The following is a 14,284-nucleotide window of genomic DNA, read 5'->3' on the forward strand; positions in this document are numbered from 1 at the left end:
TTAGGCGCGGAATGTATTTTTATTTTGTTCTGAACATTAGGCCCTATACTGCATATGCGTTTAAGTGTGAGCGACATTTGCGAGTGCGACCATACATCGGTAAAAGTCATTTCGTTGGCAAATACGAAAAGAGACCACAAATTGGGCTTTACGAGTCGAAACTACTTGCTCTAACGCACATGTGTGCCAATTTATAGAAAAATATTAGGCGCGGAATGTATTTTTATTTTGTTCTGAACATTTGACCCTACACTGTACATCCGTTTAGGTGTGAGCGACATTTGCAACCATACATCGGTAAAAGTCATTTCGTTGGCAAATACGAAAAGAGACCACAAATTGGGCTTTACGAGTTGAAACTACTTGCTCTAACACACATCTGTGCCAATTTATAGAAAAATATTTTAGGCGCGGAATGTATTTTTATTTTGTTCTGAACATTGGACGCTATATTGTATGTGCGTTTATGTATGAGCGACATTTGCGAGCATACATCGGTAAAAGTCATTTCGTTGGCAAATAGTGTTTGAAACCTGAAATGTGATTTTGCAAGCTGATACTGTTTCTCCCAGACCTCAAAATGTCGATTTGTACTTGCATTGACCTCGTTTTGTGGTATGCAAAATTTTTTTTGGAAACCACACGCAGTGGTGCGTAATGCTTATTCACAATTCTCGCACTTTTCATTTCGGCGAAATGATCAATGATGATGGTTGTGTTTTCCTCAATGTAATATTACTGCTACGATTTTTCTTGTTTGGATTTGCAGATTATTAAGTTAAACTATTGCACCAATGTCTTTATATGATGGCCTGGGTGTTGACAACAATCAAGACAAAGCAGTGGGGTGGTCCCCAAGCTTTGCCATGCTTAAAACACAGTTACAGGTATTTTTTTGAATTGCCATAGTCATGCTGATTTTGTCTGATGCCGAGATCCTGAGATTTTACTCAGTTTATTAAACTACAGTTCTTCAAAAAAACGTTGTTGAGTAAAAAATTGAAATTTCAAATATATTATTGTGAACTTTTATTAGTTCTTGATAGTGCACCCCAGGTAATACATTTTATTAACAAACAGTAATCTTAGCTTTTGCTGGCGGTACAAAACACTGTATGATAATGCAGTTTTAAAAAAACAGAAGCAAACTTAACTTAAAAAATTTAAGTTTCACATGTTGTATCGTGCAGTGCCATGTGGTATACCGTTTAATAAATAACACCCATCTTAATGCTATAGGCAAAAAAGGCAACATTAGCAAAAGCAAAGAGTGAAAAGACAAGGCAACCATCAACTATAGCTCCTGTTATTGATTTCAACAAGCTAAGACGGGATGAAGCTTCAGTGCTGGTAAAAACATAATGTTGTTCATGTTTTATTTCTTGCTTTTGCGACAAACAAGCTTGGTTAGTATAGAAAAACAAATAAAGTAATTAAAATCACAAATCAGGATTCAGTCACCCATCAGGTTAACCCACCTCCCACCCACTGTAGTAAAAGAACATATTGATTTTAGATACTTTTGTCTTTGACAAAAAAAAGTATTTGCAACATATTCGTCAAAACAAGAAACTGAAAAAAATGCTGACTGTTCTGTAAAAACCTATAAGACCAAAAGTATTTAAAATTGTAATATTACAGCTGCAGCAAGAAATTGTAGAACCGAAACCATGTGTATTTCTGGGTGGAGAAGTACTTGAAAAATTTCTTGATGAATATGACCCAATGCGTCCCAATGACTATGACAAAATGTCGAAGAAAAAACGAGAAGCAGATGATGAACTTTCAGAAAAAGACAGGTTATTTAAGTTTAAATACCTGAATCGAGAGTTTCTAACTTTAGTTATGTTTTCTATGATTATAGAGAAAAAGAAATAGAGGAGAGGCGAAAAAGAAGAGCTGCTCGCCATGCACAAAGTGTTGAATCACAAAAAGAATCATTGCTTCCGCCACCCATTGAAGATGAGTATGATGATACATATGAACAAGAAAAACGAAAGCGATGTAAGTTTTTTAATGTCCGTGTAAAAAGTCAACTGAGAATTATTTTTAAATGTGAGTGACTGGTCTATATTAAAATGCACATTTTTTGTATTAGTCATAAAAAGTGCATTGTGGCAAAAATCTGATTAGGCCTGGAATGATATTGGTGAAAAAGGTTTCTGCATACTAACATTTAACTATTGCCAAATAAAGTGACATGTTATTGAATAATTTAACAATAAATCTTTTAATTGGTCGGTGTCAACCAGGCAGATATTTTTGGGGGGTCCTCACCCCTTGTACTTTCGTGTTTTGGCCTACTTACAATTTTGGACAAAGCTCTTTGCCGCTTAATGCGTCGTTATGAAACACAAAACGAAATAGGCAACAGTACGTGTAAATTACATATTCAGTCTCGTGCGATCTAGCTTATTTGTGTGGGAAATTTTTCAAACAGATCTGTTAGACCCCCTCCTTCAAAAATTTCTGGATACGCCCCTGTTAACAACTATTTTTATTTTTTAGCAATGCCGAATAAAGCAGCAATTGCTCCACCCTCTGCTTTATTGGAATCAGATAAACAATCCATTCCTACAGGTGAGTTGTTTCTTGAAATTAACTGTGCTGTTGACTGATCAATTTTTAGTGTACATGGATTTTTTACTGTACTAAAACATGTCCAAGTTCTTGTGTTTGTTTTATGACTAGGTTATTTTCTTTGATGCAAATTGCAAGTAATTATGATACAGGTTTGCCTCCAGTTTCAGATCGTCCATCTTCTCCATCATTACGAGGTGGAGCCGGAGTTCAGTTTGCAAGTAACCTGGCGTATGTATCTCCAAAAAACTATACAAACAACATTCTTTGATTTTTTATTTATATTTTATTTTCTATCCTTGAAATTAAGAGTAAAGTATTTGTCACATGTCATGGTGGTGTAATCACTAATCAGACCAAGCAACTATTGGTACAAGCGATGGGGTTGACTGCAAGTTGGCAAAGTGACCAACATCTCATACTAATTAAACTGAAATGCTCCTTAATTTATCCTGTAAAAGGTTGGCTGGATGAATGAATTTGTTGCATATAGAAACATGTGTTATCAATTTGACTTTGTATTAAACTGCAATAATTATGCCCATCTCAAAATTGGTGCTTGCTTGGCCCACTTTAAGCCATATTTGACTGGTACTAAACAAATTTTAGTGGAATATTTTTGACAAATTTTACACTGAATTTTAGAGCTACTTAAAAGACAGTTTGAAAAAAAATGAATTAAGTAATTGTATTGGAATTGAAATGTGTGAAATGTATTTAGTGGTTCTGTGGCTCACAAAATCATGGCCAAGTATGGTTTCAAAGAGGGAAGGGGACTTGGAAAAGACAACAAGGGGATGAGTCATGCACTACAAGTAAAGAGTACTTATTTACAAAATTTACAAAAAATACTGTGATAATGATCCGTCTGCTAAGGTTGAAAAAACAAGCAAGAGGGGTGGAAAAATCATTTCCAGTGACCAGATTGAACAACAAATTGAAGATGACTTTCGAAGAGAACAACAAGAGCAAAAATCTGTGACAGATTTACTCAAAAATCCAACCAAAGTTATTTGTTTAAGGGTACTTTTTTTGATGAGTAGATGTCAAATATTGTGTTCATGATGGTCTTTTTATGTAGAAGACAAACTGTGTGCTTTTTCTTAAGGGGTTATATATTTTTTTTCTCCCTTTTTATGTCTAACAATGGTTTGTTCCACCCATTTAGTCTAAAATGTGTGCTTTTTCTTTTTTCAAATTTACACATGTGATAGTTAGTTATCCAGAGTTTTATGTCAGATCACTCAACATTCTGCAGTTTACCACAAAAAATAATATTTTAGGAACCAGTACTTCGCAAAGTTTTTAAATGTTTTGCATCTTTTTTAGCTATTTTACTTTTAATATCCATGTTTGAGTTACAGGCCTTTAAAGTAAGATGTACCCATACTGGACTTTCAGTTTTGGTGCAAGATTGCATGGCTCATTTTTTTACTGGAAATTAACTTTAAGTAATACACATGTATAACCCATAGTTTTGTCCTTTAAGCCAGTTAGCCACTATTTTCCTTCAAAAATATTTCAAGTAATACCGAAACTAAAACTATTTTAATGTAAATTTGCCCGCTTAATTTTCAAGTAGACTTTAAATATTAGCATTCAGCGTGCATTATTATGCTCAAATGTTAGAACCCAAAAATTGTATTTAATTTAGCCAATCTAATTTGCGTTTAACCTCACCAGTTTGCAGAAATTAGTAAATTTATATATTTTTCCCTGTACCTGCTTTATTGTTTTGGAAACAATATGTCATTCATGGGGTTCTATCGCATAACAATGAGTTGGACAGATTGTGTTTAAATAGATTTGTGTCGCAACTATTCGGTTTTTGATTATTGCATCACAATGAATAGATTGTGTCACGAGGTACCAAGCTGTACTGCAAAACATGAGCAAAGGCTGCGAACTAAAACAAAATCTCATTTTTTGGTAATAAATTTAAACGCCAATAAATTGAATTTATAGCAACCCCAGAAAGAGTTTAGGCGACCACACTTGGGGTCACGACCCACAGGTTGAAAACCACTGGGCTAGGGAGCGTGGTGAAATCGTTGCAATCCCAAATTATGATTAGTTATGTTTATTTTCAAAATTAAGGAACTGCTTAATTGTTTTCAATGGAAGTATTTTACTTGAGTGTTCATTGGAATGAAGAACTGTTTTGTCAGTGGGGGTTATGTGTTTACAACCAAAGATTACTGGTTTGTCAAACATGTATTTCTTTTGGTGAACACAAACACACCACCCAAAATAGTAATCAGTCAAACTATTTCTAGAATATGGTCGGTCCAGGTGAAGTAGATGATGATCTGGAAGGGGAAACATCTGAAGAGTGTTCAAAATATGGAACAGTCAACAAATGCATAATATTCGAGGTTGGTTTTATTCTAGTTTGACTATGTTAAATTATCACTTTAAAATGTAATCGTACTGTTTTGTTGTAAATTTAGATGCATGGAGTAAATGATGAAGAAGCCATTCGAATTTTCATCGAGTTTGATCGAATGGAGGCTGCTATTAAAGCTCTTGTTGATTTGAATGGACGCTTTTTTGGTGGAAGGACAGTGAAGGCATCATTTTATGATGTTGAAAAGTTTAAAAGTTTTCAATTGTCAGAGTTGATTACATGAAACATCGCAGCATTAAAACTACTAAAAATGCGGCATGTTATGAGGTCATTTGGTTTTTGCCATGATTAATATGTTCATATCGTGCTGTTACTTATTAATGTAACCAATTGGTTGGTAGTTCTATTCTCTGAGGGGAGCACCAATAGCCATTTCAAGTTTTCAATTCATTGGCTCATAATTTCTTAAATTACATTTCCTATAAACTAGATTTGTCCCAAAATCATCCAGGGGAAGTGAGTGCTTACACCTGATCTGCAAAAATTGTAAACGATTTTGTGCAGACAATTTTGGTGAATTGCATGGGGATTGTGAATTCCAAAACATGTCCTATTATTTTAGTAGCCCTTGCCCCTCCTGGACCTCAAATTTAATATATTTTGTCGAAAAACCTGATGTTGGTAATGTGTTAGTGTCTCAAATGTATGTGACATATAGAGTATGCATTTTTTGCCTTTCTTATTTGAAACGCAGGTAACGACCGTTCATTCACACTGAAAAGGTGTAACGTAACGTTCTGTGCGAAAAAAAGAACAGGAATTAGCTTAATCTTGTCATTTGACTGTTTCTTCTCGGTTTCAACGTCATCCGTCCCCGTTTTTACTCTTACAAGCTCGTGTGAAAACGATTTGTGGGCAATTAAGTAGAAATTAGCCTATGTTTTCAGATAATCATGACGTGAAAAAGCAGAGATTTGACTCGAAAAATGTTACCTTGCGTGAGAAAGACTCGAAACTTTCGTTATGAACGATAACAACGTGGTGACTGAATGTTCGAATAGGCATTTCTCACGTAACCAAAAAGTGCTCAAACAAATGGGCGATGAAAGACTACAAATTTTTTTTTTTTTATTCGAGCGCTTAACTCGCTACGAAAAAAGAAACACGATACAAGAACAAAATACGTCAACAAAAAAAAGGAGAGACAGAGAATTAATAGTTTACAAGTGTGGGTGGGTACAATAGGTGGTTGTTTAACTTTAACGTATCTTTCTGTATAGATTAAGAAGGGTATAAATTAGAATAGTGTGCGCGCGTAGTGTAACTTGAGGGGAATAAAGGGGAAAAAAATAAAGGATACGAGGAAAGGTCAGATACATGCATTTTAGCAATGAAAATTTGTCACAGCTTATGTTCAAAGCATTTACCCTGAAAAAGTATAGGCCCCGGTCCGGTGGTTGCTGACCACTGCAGCAGTTAGCTTTGCGTTGTTTCGACAAAACAGTTTTTAGATTTGATGTATAGAATTACAGAAAAGCTCGAGGGCCGAAAAAGGCCTTGGTAGGCTACAGCCGGAGCCGGCCCAGGGAATGTACTTTAGATAATCCACTAAATCACAAAATTGGATTTCGTCGTGTAACCACAGACTACGTTTTTATGCATTTATTTATTTTGCGACAATCGCGGGCGGTTTGCAATGTTTTTAACACCTCAAACATGCGGCATACAATCGCGGGCGAGTAAATACGGTATGTAGACAATAGTTAAAACGTAACAGTTCTGAAAGGAAAAACAATGGTGAGAAGTACTGGGAATTTTATGAGGCCCTGCTACCAAAATACATATCATACAGTATTATATTATCTGAGCTTACAACCAAAGTAAGATATTTGCCATTTTAGTTACATTTTACATGCCGACAATTAAATAAATTGTTAGCAAAATACAGGAAAACAATTAAATCAGGCAAGTACCGCTGATCCAAAATACTTTCAATCCGATGATGGAGAGGAAATTTATTGAACAATGCATTGTAATGTTCTGAAAATCTCAAAAAAATATAAACGTGATGGGAATGGGATGAAAAGCTAACCGGTACGTTGTGTTTTTAGCATATTAAAACTAATTGGTGAACTATTATTTTTTTGCATAGCGCTTCGTCAGGACCTACTGAACGTTTAAATATATGTTAAATGTAACATCCAAACAAGAATGAGTGTTTAAGTTTCAATTCCATAAAAAAGACCAAATTTGTTCATCATACCAAATGCACAGATTAACATGCTATTTTTACACTTAATTTTTCAGTTGTATGAAAATAAAATCTTAGTTTTGTAGTTTAGTGTTATTATATGGGTTGGGTTGCATAGGCTGTCCATTTCTTGTCTCTTTGTTGGCTTATGGCTGGAAGAGCAAAAAAGAAATCAGGTACAGCCTCACCTCGTAAGCGATCTCGAAAATCAAATACTAGCAAGGAGAGGAATCGACAGCAGTCGGTCTCACCTGAAAGATCTGATAACTCACCCACCAAAGCTGTGGGAAGTCCCAACAAACGGGCAAAAAGGGAAACCACAGAAGATACAGGAACTTCAAATCAGGATTCTCTACTCGTAAACGTTTTGACGAAAAAGAACATGATTAAGGGTAAAAATGCTTCGAATTATTGTTTCAAATATTTTTTATTTTAGTGGCAACACTGTTTTTAAATTGCAAGTAATTCATGTAGTTAAATAGCTAATTCTGTGTGGCTGTGCTTGTCAGTTGTTCACATTTATAATTGTGATAAATTGCCCAAAACTATGGTTTGTGACATTTCAGGAAGCAAATTAGTTCCGGAATCTGCTAAAGGAGAATCTCAAGCAATTCAAAAACTCGCAACATATGTGGCAAAAGTAAGCAATACACACAACTTTGGACTTCAAAAACCATATTTTAAACTGCTGTAAAATATTTTATTATTTTGTGCAAGTTCAAATAGTTTTTGTAGGCATGTTGCATATTTGCTCATTGCAACTAACATGTGATTTTGTTTAACCTACATGTGAAATAAATTGTGAAAAAATACTTATTTAGGACAAAATTGTTTATAATCTGGTTGACACTAAATAAAAGTTTTTATTGTAGATGGAAATTGATACGCCACACATGGAAGCTGGTATCGAACAATATTACAATGTAAAAATACAGGATCTTAATGTAGTTGTGAATGAAAAAGCACAAAATGTGAGAAGACTTCAAGCACAACGAAATGAACTTAATGCAAAAGGTTAGCTTTTTATCTGCTAGACCAGAGGTCACCAAACTTTTTCCCGGATAAGTTGAAATGTCTCGCGCCGGCCGCATAGTTTACATACCCTGGAGCCATCTTTCCAACTTATCCCATGAGGCAATTTTTATGAAGGCGCCAAGATATGGTCTTTCTACAACTCCATTTAAAATCTGGTAAAGAGACTGTTAAACTGTATACTTAGTCTCATCTTGAGAGAAATGCTTGTATATTACGTCACATGTAACCAAAGAAGGCAATTGTTTGCACACAGTTAACACTTGTTTGTGATGTAACAAATTGGCTTTGGATCCATCCTGGGCGTTGTAATCCTATGAAACTAGCTAATATGAATTCTACATATTGCGACAGGAAAACTCTCGTAAGGAGTAGATTATTTTTTTTTGAATTTAACAAAGCTATCAATACGATTTGGCAAACCACAAAATGTGTTCCCGGGCCATAGTTTGGTGACCCCTGTGCTAGACAAATGTTGAAAAAATTAACTTTTTTGAATTAACTTGCAAAGCACTTGGCATTCCAAGATTGATAACTTATCACTACCACATTCTCTTTAGTTATAAATCTTATTCAGTCAAAATCTAATTGACATTTCAGTGCATCACCTTTTTAAATCACATTTTTTAATATCAGTATAATTCCATTCAAAAAAAATTAGTTCAATTGAAACTTTGATATATGTGCGTGTTTTTATATGTCATTAAATTTAGTCCATGAATAATTATTTTACAATAAAGGTCAAGTTGATGTTGTTGCCACAATTGTTGTAACTGTTGTTTATCATGATACATGTCAAGTGAAACAAACATGTTTTTGACAGTTCGCTTGCTGAGAGAAGAGCTTCAGCTTCTTCAGGAACAAGGTTCATATGTTGGTGAGGTTGTCAAACCAATCGATAAAAAGAAAGTGCTGGTAAAAGTCCACCCAGAGGGAAAATTTGTTGTTGACATTGACAAGGCCATCAAAATTGAAGATGTATGTTTAGTTTATGACATAATGTTTTTTGGTTTTTATTTTGTAACATGAAACTTTGTGAAGGTTACAGCCAACTGCAGAGTTGCACTGAGAAGTGACAGTTATGTTTTGCACAAAATATTGCCAAACAAGGTGGATCCACTTGTCTCTTTAATGATGGTAGAAAAAGTACCAGATTCCACATATGAAATGGTTGGAGGTCTTGACAAACAGGTGCGATAAAATCTAGATGAGATTTTGTACAATACCACAGATTACGGAACAACATACCCTCTTTCAGATAAAAGAAATTAAAGAAGTTATAGAACTACCAGTTAAGCATCCAGAGTTGTTTGAGGCCCTCGGAATTGCACAACCCAAGGGAGTTTTACTGTATGGGCCACCAGGCACAGGTATTTTGTCAGGTTTCAAATAAAAAAAAATTTTTTATGATTTTGCAACTGTGCAGGGAAAACACTGTTGGCTCGTGCTGTGGCTCATCACACTGATTGTACTTTTATTCGGTAAGTTCATTGTTTATTTGCATGTTTTACTTTTGATGATTATTAGCTTCTAAACAAGTGAAAACTTTTTTCAGTGTGTCTGGTTCAGAATTAGTTCAAAAGTTTATTGGGGAAGGATCAAGAATGGTGCGTGAGCTTTTTGTAATGGCTCGCGAGCACGCGCCATCCATTATTTTCATGGATGAAATAGATTCAATTGGTTCATCTCGGTTAGAAGGTGGCCATGGTGGGGGTGATTCTGAAGTACAACGGACAATGTTGGAGTTATTAAACCAACTTGATGGTTTTGAAGCTCATCAAAATATTAAGGTACTAAAGTTAGCTTAGTTACCTGATGGTTGGTTTCGTAAATATCTATATTATTTACACAAATCAAAAATGCCTGAATAGAAAGGCCAGTAATATTTGGTTGACAGATTTTCTTGCAATACCAAACAACTTGTGTTTAAATGTCTCCCTTGTTAATCCATTCTTGCTTATTTTTTCCATCAACAAAGGTGTGTTTTTAAAACATATTTTTGCAACCCAAAAATGTCTCATGATGGCAGTAACATAACAGTTAGATCTGACATATTCTTTAAGGTTGTGATGGCAACGAATCGCATTGACATACTGGATTCAGCGTTGTTGCGTCCTGGTCGTATTGATAGAAAGATTGAATTTCCACCACCAAATGAAGAAGTAAGATTGGATGTTGTTGTCATTTGAAATGGAACAAAACTGATTTAAATACTTTTTTAAGGCTCGTTTAGACATTTTAAGAATTCATTCTCGAAAAATGAACTTGACTCGTGGTATAAATTTGAGAAAAATAGCGGAACAAATGCCTGGTGCATCAGGAGCAGAAGTAAAAGGTGTATGCACAGAAGCTGGGATGTATGCATTAAGAGAGCGGAGAGTTCATGTAACACAAGAAGATTTTGAGATGGCTGTTGCTAAGGTTTGTAGATTTAATACTTTCATTGTTTTGTTGCAATGTCTTCTACATGTACCATTTTTTTAGATTATGCAAAAAGATTCTGAGAGAAACATGTCTATCAAGAAATTGTGGAAGTAGTAAATTATATTGGATCAAATGAATTAGGTTGCTTTCAACATGCTGCTTTATTGTTCTTGATGTAGTTAAAACCTACTAAACATGTCAAAACTCCTAAGTTCATTAAAACTTTTCTTTGTCATGTGTGTGGCATAACGTTTGGCTGCATAAAATTTTGATTGGTCTGTCGAACAATAAAAATTAAGTTTAAAAAATGTTGGCATGAACACCCAACAAATGATCCCTGGACTTTGCTGCAGAGGCACCTTAAACTCATTAATGAAGCTGAATTGAGACCCAAAACAGGATTTTCATGTTTAATGTGAATTTACTTTTTTAGTTCGTAAACCAGTCTTTAGGAAACAACCGTTTGAAACTACTTGACACTTAGAGAAAAGCAGGTTTTTAAACAAACTACCACCATCTGCAGCAACAACAATGAATATAGTAATTATGGGTCCCCTTCCCTGAAGCCGCTGAAGGGGACACATATTGTTTTTGTCTATATTTTTTTTCCGTCTAACGCGGATTTGTTCCCACATTTTGGTCAAGAAAGAATGGTTCAAACTTTTTCAAATTTACACACATTATAGATATTGGTCTAAAGATGGTCCATGTGAATTTTGACCCCGTTTGATCCCTTGGTTCACCCGCAGCCCCCCAAAACGTGAAATTTTTAAAATGGCTATACTTGCGAAATTACTTCATTTAGGAAATTATATGCTTTGTTGTTTGGTGCAATATAAGGTATTTCAAAGAATTTTGTACCTTAAAAAAGATTTACCCATTTTCACCCCTTAAACCAGGGGCGGGCAACTTCTCCAGTCGGCGGGCCTGATATGGGAATTGAAGTACTTGGCGGGCCGGATTCCTGAATCGATACATTAATCGCGTATTTATCCAGTGATTTGAAACGGATTTTTGACCACCTAAACCAAATACATTCAAGAACATCACAAATACAATACAGTCCAAACAATCTAAATGATATGACATAAAATTATTCACCACACCAAATTTAATGCATACACCACAGAGGTTGGCAGTTATGTCGTAACAATGGACGTATGGTGCAATGGTAACAACGGCGGGACAGTTTTTTGCTATTGGGGAGCGTTACTGTCCGTTACAACCAGGGCTGCCACTCCTTGGGATTTTAGTCGTGGGTTTGGGATCTTGGGAAACACCTTTAAAACCTTGGGATTTTTGATATTTTACGTTGAAGTCTTAATTTCATACATTATTATTGCTGCCAACAAAAAAAGCTTCAGCTGTTAATCAGATATTTAAAAATGACGGTTTGCATGACAGAACATCGTCAATTTAATGTTTGAAGCTTTGATTGGTCTGTTTCAATTGGTTAATCAAGTCTGTATTGGGCTTGTTTTTATTTGCTGTTGTAACAATGCATTTATCTGTACCTTGCTTGAGTAAAGAAAAAAGTCCTGTATTTATTGCCATTTTTGCAGCAATTTGCAGCGGTGACGGTTTTCTAGACAAGTAACGCAAATAACTTACATCTTAGTGCGGTGCGTGGTGGCCCAGCGACACTATTAAAAATTAATATTGCCAATCCTAGTTGGGATTTAAATCGAATTATGTTTTCTTGTAATGACAAAAACGTCCTATATGCACAAAACCGGCGTGTTTAGAAATAAAAGTATGGGTAATTAACTCAATTATATTATCTTGGGATTTTTCATCAGTAAACCTTGGGATATCTTCAAATTCTTAGTGGCAGCCCTGGTTACAACTATAATTTGACGCAGTAAGCAAGTAGTGGGGGATTACGGCCGCGGACCACATTATCATGTAAGACCTGAAACCGTCTGCGGGCCGCTCAAATATTCGTTTCTGTCTAACGCTGGTTTGTGAAATGCGTTTGGTCAAGAAAGAGTGCTTTATATTTATTCAAATTTGCACAGATGTTAGTTATTGTTCCGAATTTGATCCTCCTGAAGTTTGACCCCAAACGACCCAGCGGTTCACCCACAGGCCCCCAAAATAAAAAAAATAAAAAACGGCTGTACTGGCCCAAGTACATAATCTGAGGGTTTCATGCTTTGTTGGTTGGTGCAATGTAAGCTATTCTAAAGGATTTTGTAACTTTTTATTGGATTTATCCAATTTTACCCCTTAAACCCCAAAATAATAAGTTTTAGGCCAGAAATACCAGCCCTAATGTGCTGAAATGTTAAACAATTGTTTGCAGTAGGTTATTCGTTTAGTATTTAAAAATTTGCCTTAATAGGCCAAATAGTTACTTTTACAGTCCACAATATGTGTACACTGTCAGTCAGATAGAAGTCTCAACTCTCAAGGTAGTAATTCACTTGTTTACGATTAAGGCGGGTGAATGCAGCGGGAGTGCTCAGCTTGACGCCCGGACGGATGTTTTACGAGACAGTCGTGTTGGTGATTAGAAATCAGCTGTTTTTGCGCAGCTATGCTATGTCGTTTTATTAAGTTATCAAGCACATTTTCAGTTTTAGAAAATTGTGTTTAAAAACTGACCTTGAACGACAATATCAAGGTCAAAGCATGAGATTAAATTGAAAGTATTTTTCCTGTTCTTATTTACTGATTTTTCTGATTATATGACAATAATGATGCAAAAAGAATACTGACAAAACTTTTAAAGTTGGGTTAAGGCTAAAGTTGGTTAAGTTTTTCCTTAAGAATCTAAAAATAACCAGGATGTTTGTTTACCATAACTCCGCACAAACACACGTGTGGGGACCCATTCGTTTTTGCTTGCAAAAACAATCATATGTGTAGATCAGCGGTTTTTTGGGGGGACCGCGAAGCGGTTGAAGTAATTCTATAATCTTATTTGGCGTCAGTTTGTGCCACTAAATAAGTTTAAATCAAAGTAGAATTGAGAATCATCTGTCTCCATTGCTTAACAATAACCTTTATTGAATGACAACTATCAAACATGTAATTGTTCGCGCACAATTGTAGTGCATTTGTCTTGTCTGTGATGTCACAAGCTGTGTTTGGATGACTTTTATGCGCAATTTTGCATAACTAGCTAAAATCCTGAAATCAACTTTCGTTTTTATGAAATACATATTTAGGCTCAAGGACCGCGAGCCCTCAAAATAATGGCAAAGGGACCGTTTTGAAAAAAATATGAAAAAGTTTGGGAACCGCTGGTGTAGATCAAATGATGTGTATAGTAAATATCTAACAATGATTGTGCCCTATTTTTACTGTTACCAAATTGCATGTGCATATGTGTGGGGACCCATTAGATTATGCTTGCAGAAACAATTATGTTATAAAGTGCCAGGAAAAAGATAGGGACCCAATGAAATGTAGGGGCCAAATATATATCCATTATAAATATAGTAAATGGTATATGTCAGGTGTGGCCAACACGTCGATCGCGATCGACTGGTCGATCGCCTGCTTTTGACTGGTCGATCGCCACTAAATTCTCCACAACTAATCAAACGCTTATTAATTGAAAAACAAATTAAATATTATAAAACAGCACTTCTGTCATTTTGAAACAACGCACACATGTGTAATAAGACAATACCTAAGTAATT

General features: G+C 35.3%; 2 protein-coding genes across 3 annotated transcripts; both read left to right on the forward strand.

Moving 5' to 3' along the window:
* Window positions 1-793: 793 nt before the first annotated feature.
* On the forward strand, window positions 794-5,761 carry LOC145203698 (splicing factor 45-like). Of its 2 annotated transcripts, none has more exons than XM_080075975.1 (10): window positions 794-887; window positions 1,240-1,350; window positions 1,642-1,799; window positions 1,865-2,004; window positions 2,509-2,580; window positions 2,745-2,811; window positions 3,302-3,395; window positions 3,457-3,603; window positions 4,857-4,955; window positions 5,031-5,761. In XM_080075975.1, exons 1-10 carry the CDS (start codon window positions 795-797, stop codon window positions 5,208-5,210), a joined length of 1,161 nt encoding a protein of 386 aa, XP_079932101.1. In that variant the 5' UTR covers window position 794; the 3' UTR covers window positions 5,211-5,761. The 2 variants fall into 2 exon arrangements, with proteins under 2 accessions (XP_079932101.1, XP_079932100.1); XM_080075974.1 differs by having other exon boundaries at window positions 795-887; window positions 2,733-2,811.
* Window positions 5,762-6,172: 411 nt separating this feature from the next.
* LOC145203697 (26S proteasome regulatory subunit 8) lies at window positions 6,173-12,177 on the forward strand. Its single transcript, XM_080075973.1, has 12 exons — window positions 6,173-7,021; window positions 7,235-7,570; window positions 7,745-7,818; window positions 8,051-8,192; window positions 9,034-9,188; window positions 9,252-9,401; window positions 9,469-9,580; window positions 9,637-9,691; window positions 9,766-10,000; window positions 10,274-10,372; window positions 10,434-10,631; window positions 10,695-12,177. Exons 2-12 carry the CDS (start codon window positions 7,327-7,329, stop codon window positions 10,746-10,748), a joined length of 1,518 nt encoding a protein of 505 aa, XP_079932099.1. The 5' UTR covers window positions 6,173-7,021; window positions 7,235-7,326; the 3' UTR covers window positions 10,749-12,177.
* Window positions 12,178-14,284: the final 2,107 nt, after the last annotated feature.

The sequence above is a fragment of the Phallusia mammillata genome, chromosome 8, assembly GCF_965637545.1.
Source record: "Phallusia mammillata chromosome 8, kaPhaMamm4.hap1.1, whole genome shotgun sequence".
NCBI classification, from domain to species: Eukaryota; Metazoa; Chordata; class Ascidiacea; order Phlebobranchia; family Ascidiidae; genus Phallusia; species Phallusia mammillata.

What these genes read in the sequence shown, in the direction of transcription:
- LOC145203698 (XM_080075974.1), top strand. Translation starts at nt 795, where the DNA reads ATGTCTTTATATGATGGCCTGGGTGTTGACAACAATCAAGACAAAGCA. An exon ending in ACAAGAAAAACGAAAGCGAT is followed by an intron (nt 2,005 to 2,508) that starts GTAAGTTTTTTA and finishes TTTATTTTTTAG; the next exon opens with CAATGCCGAATAAAGCAGCA. An exon ending in TAAACAATCCATTCCTACAG is followed by an intron (nt 2,581 to 2,732) that starts GTGAGTTGTTTC and finishes ATTATGATACAG; the next exon opens with GTTTGCCTCCAGTTTCAGAT.
- LOC145203697 (XM_080075973.1), top strand. Translation starts at nt 7,327, where the DNA reads ATGGCTGGAAGAGCAAAAAAGAAATCAGGTACAGCCTCACCTCGTAAG. An exon ending in AAATGAACTTAATGCAAAAG is followed by an intron (nt 8,193 to 9,033) that starts GTTAGCTTTTTA and finishes TGTTTTTGACAG; the next exon opens with TTCGCTTGCTGAGAGAAGAG. An exon ending in GTATGGGCCACCAGGCACAG is followed by an intron (nt 9,581 to 9,636) that starts GTATTTTGTCAG and finishes GCAACTGTGCAG; the next exon opens with GGAAAACACTGTTGGCTCGT.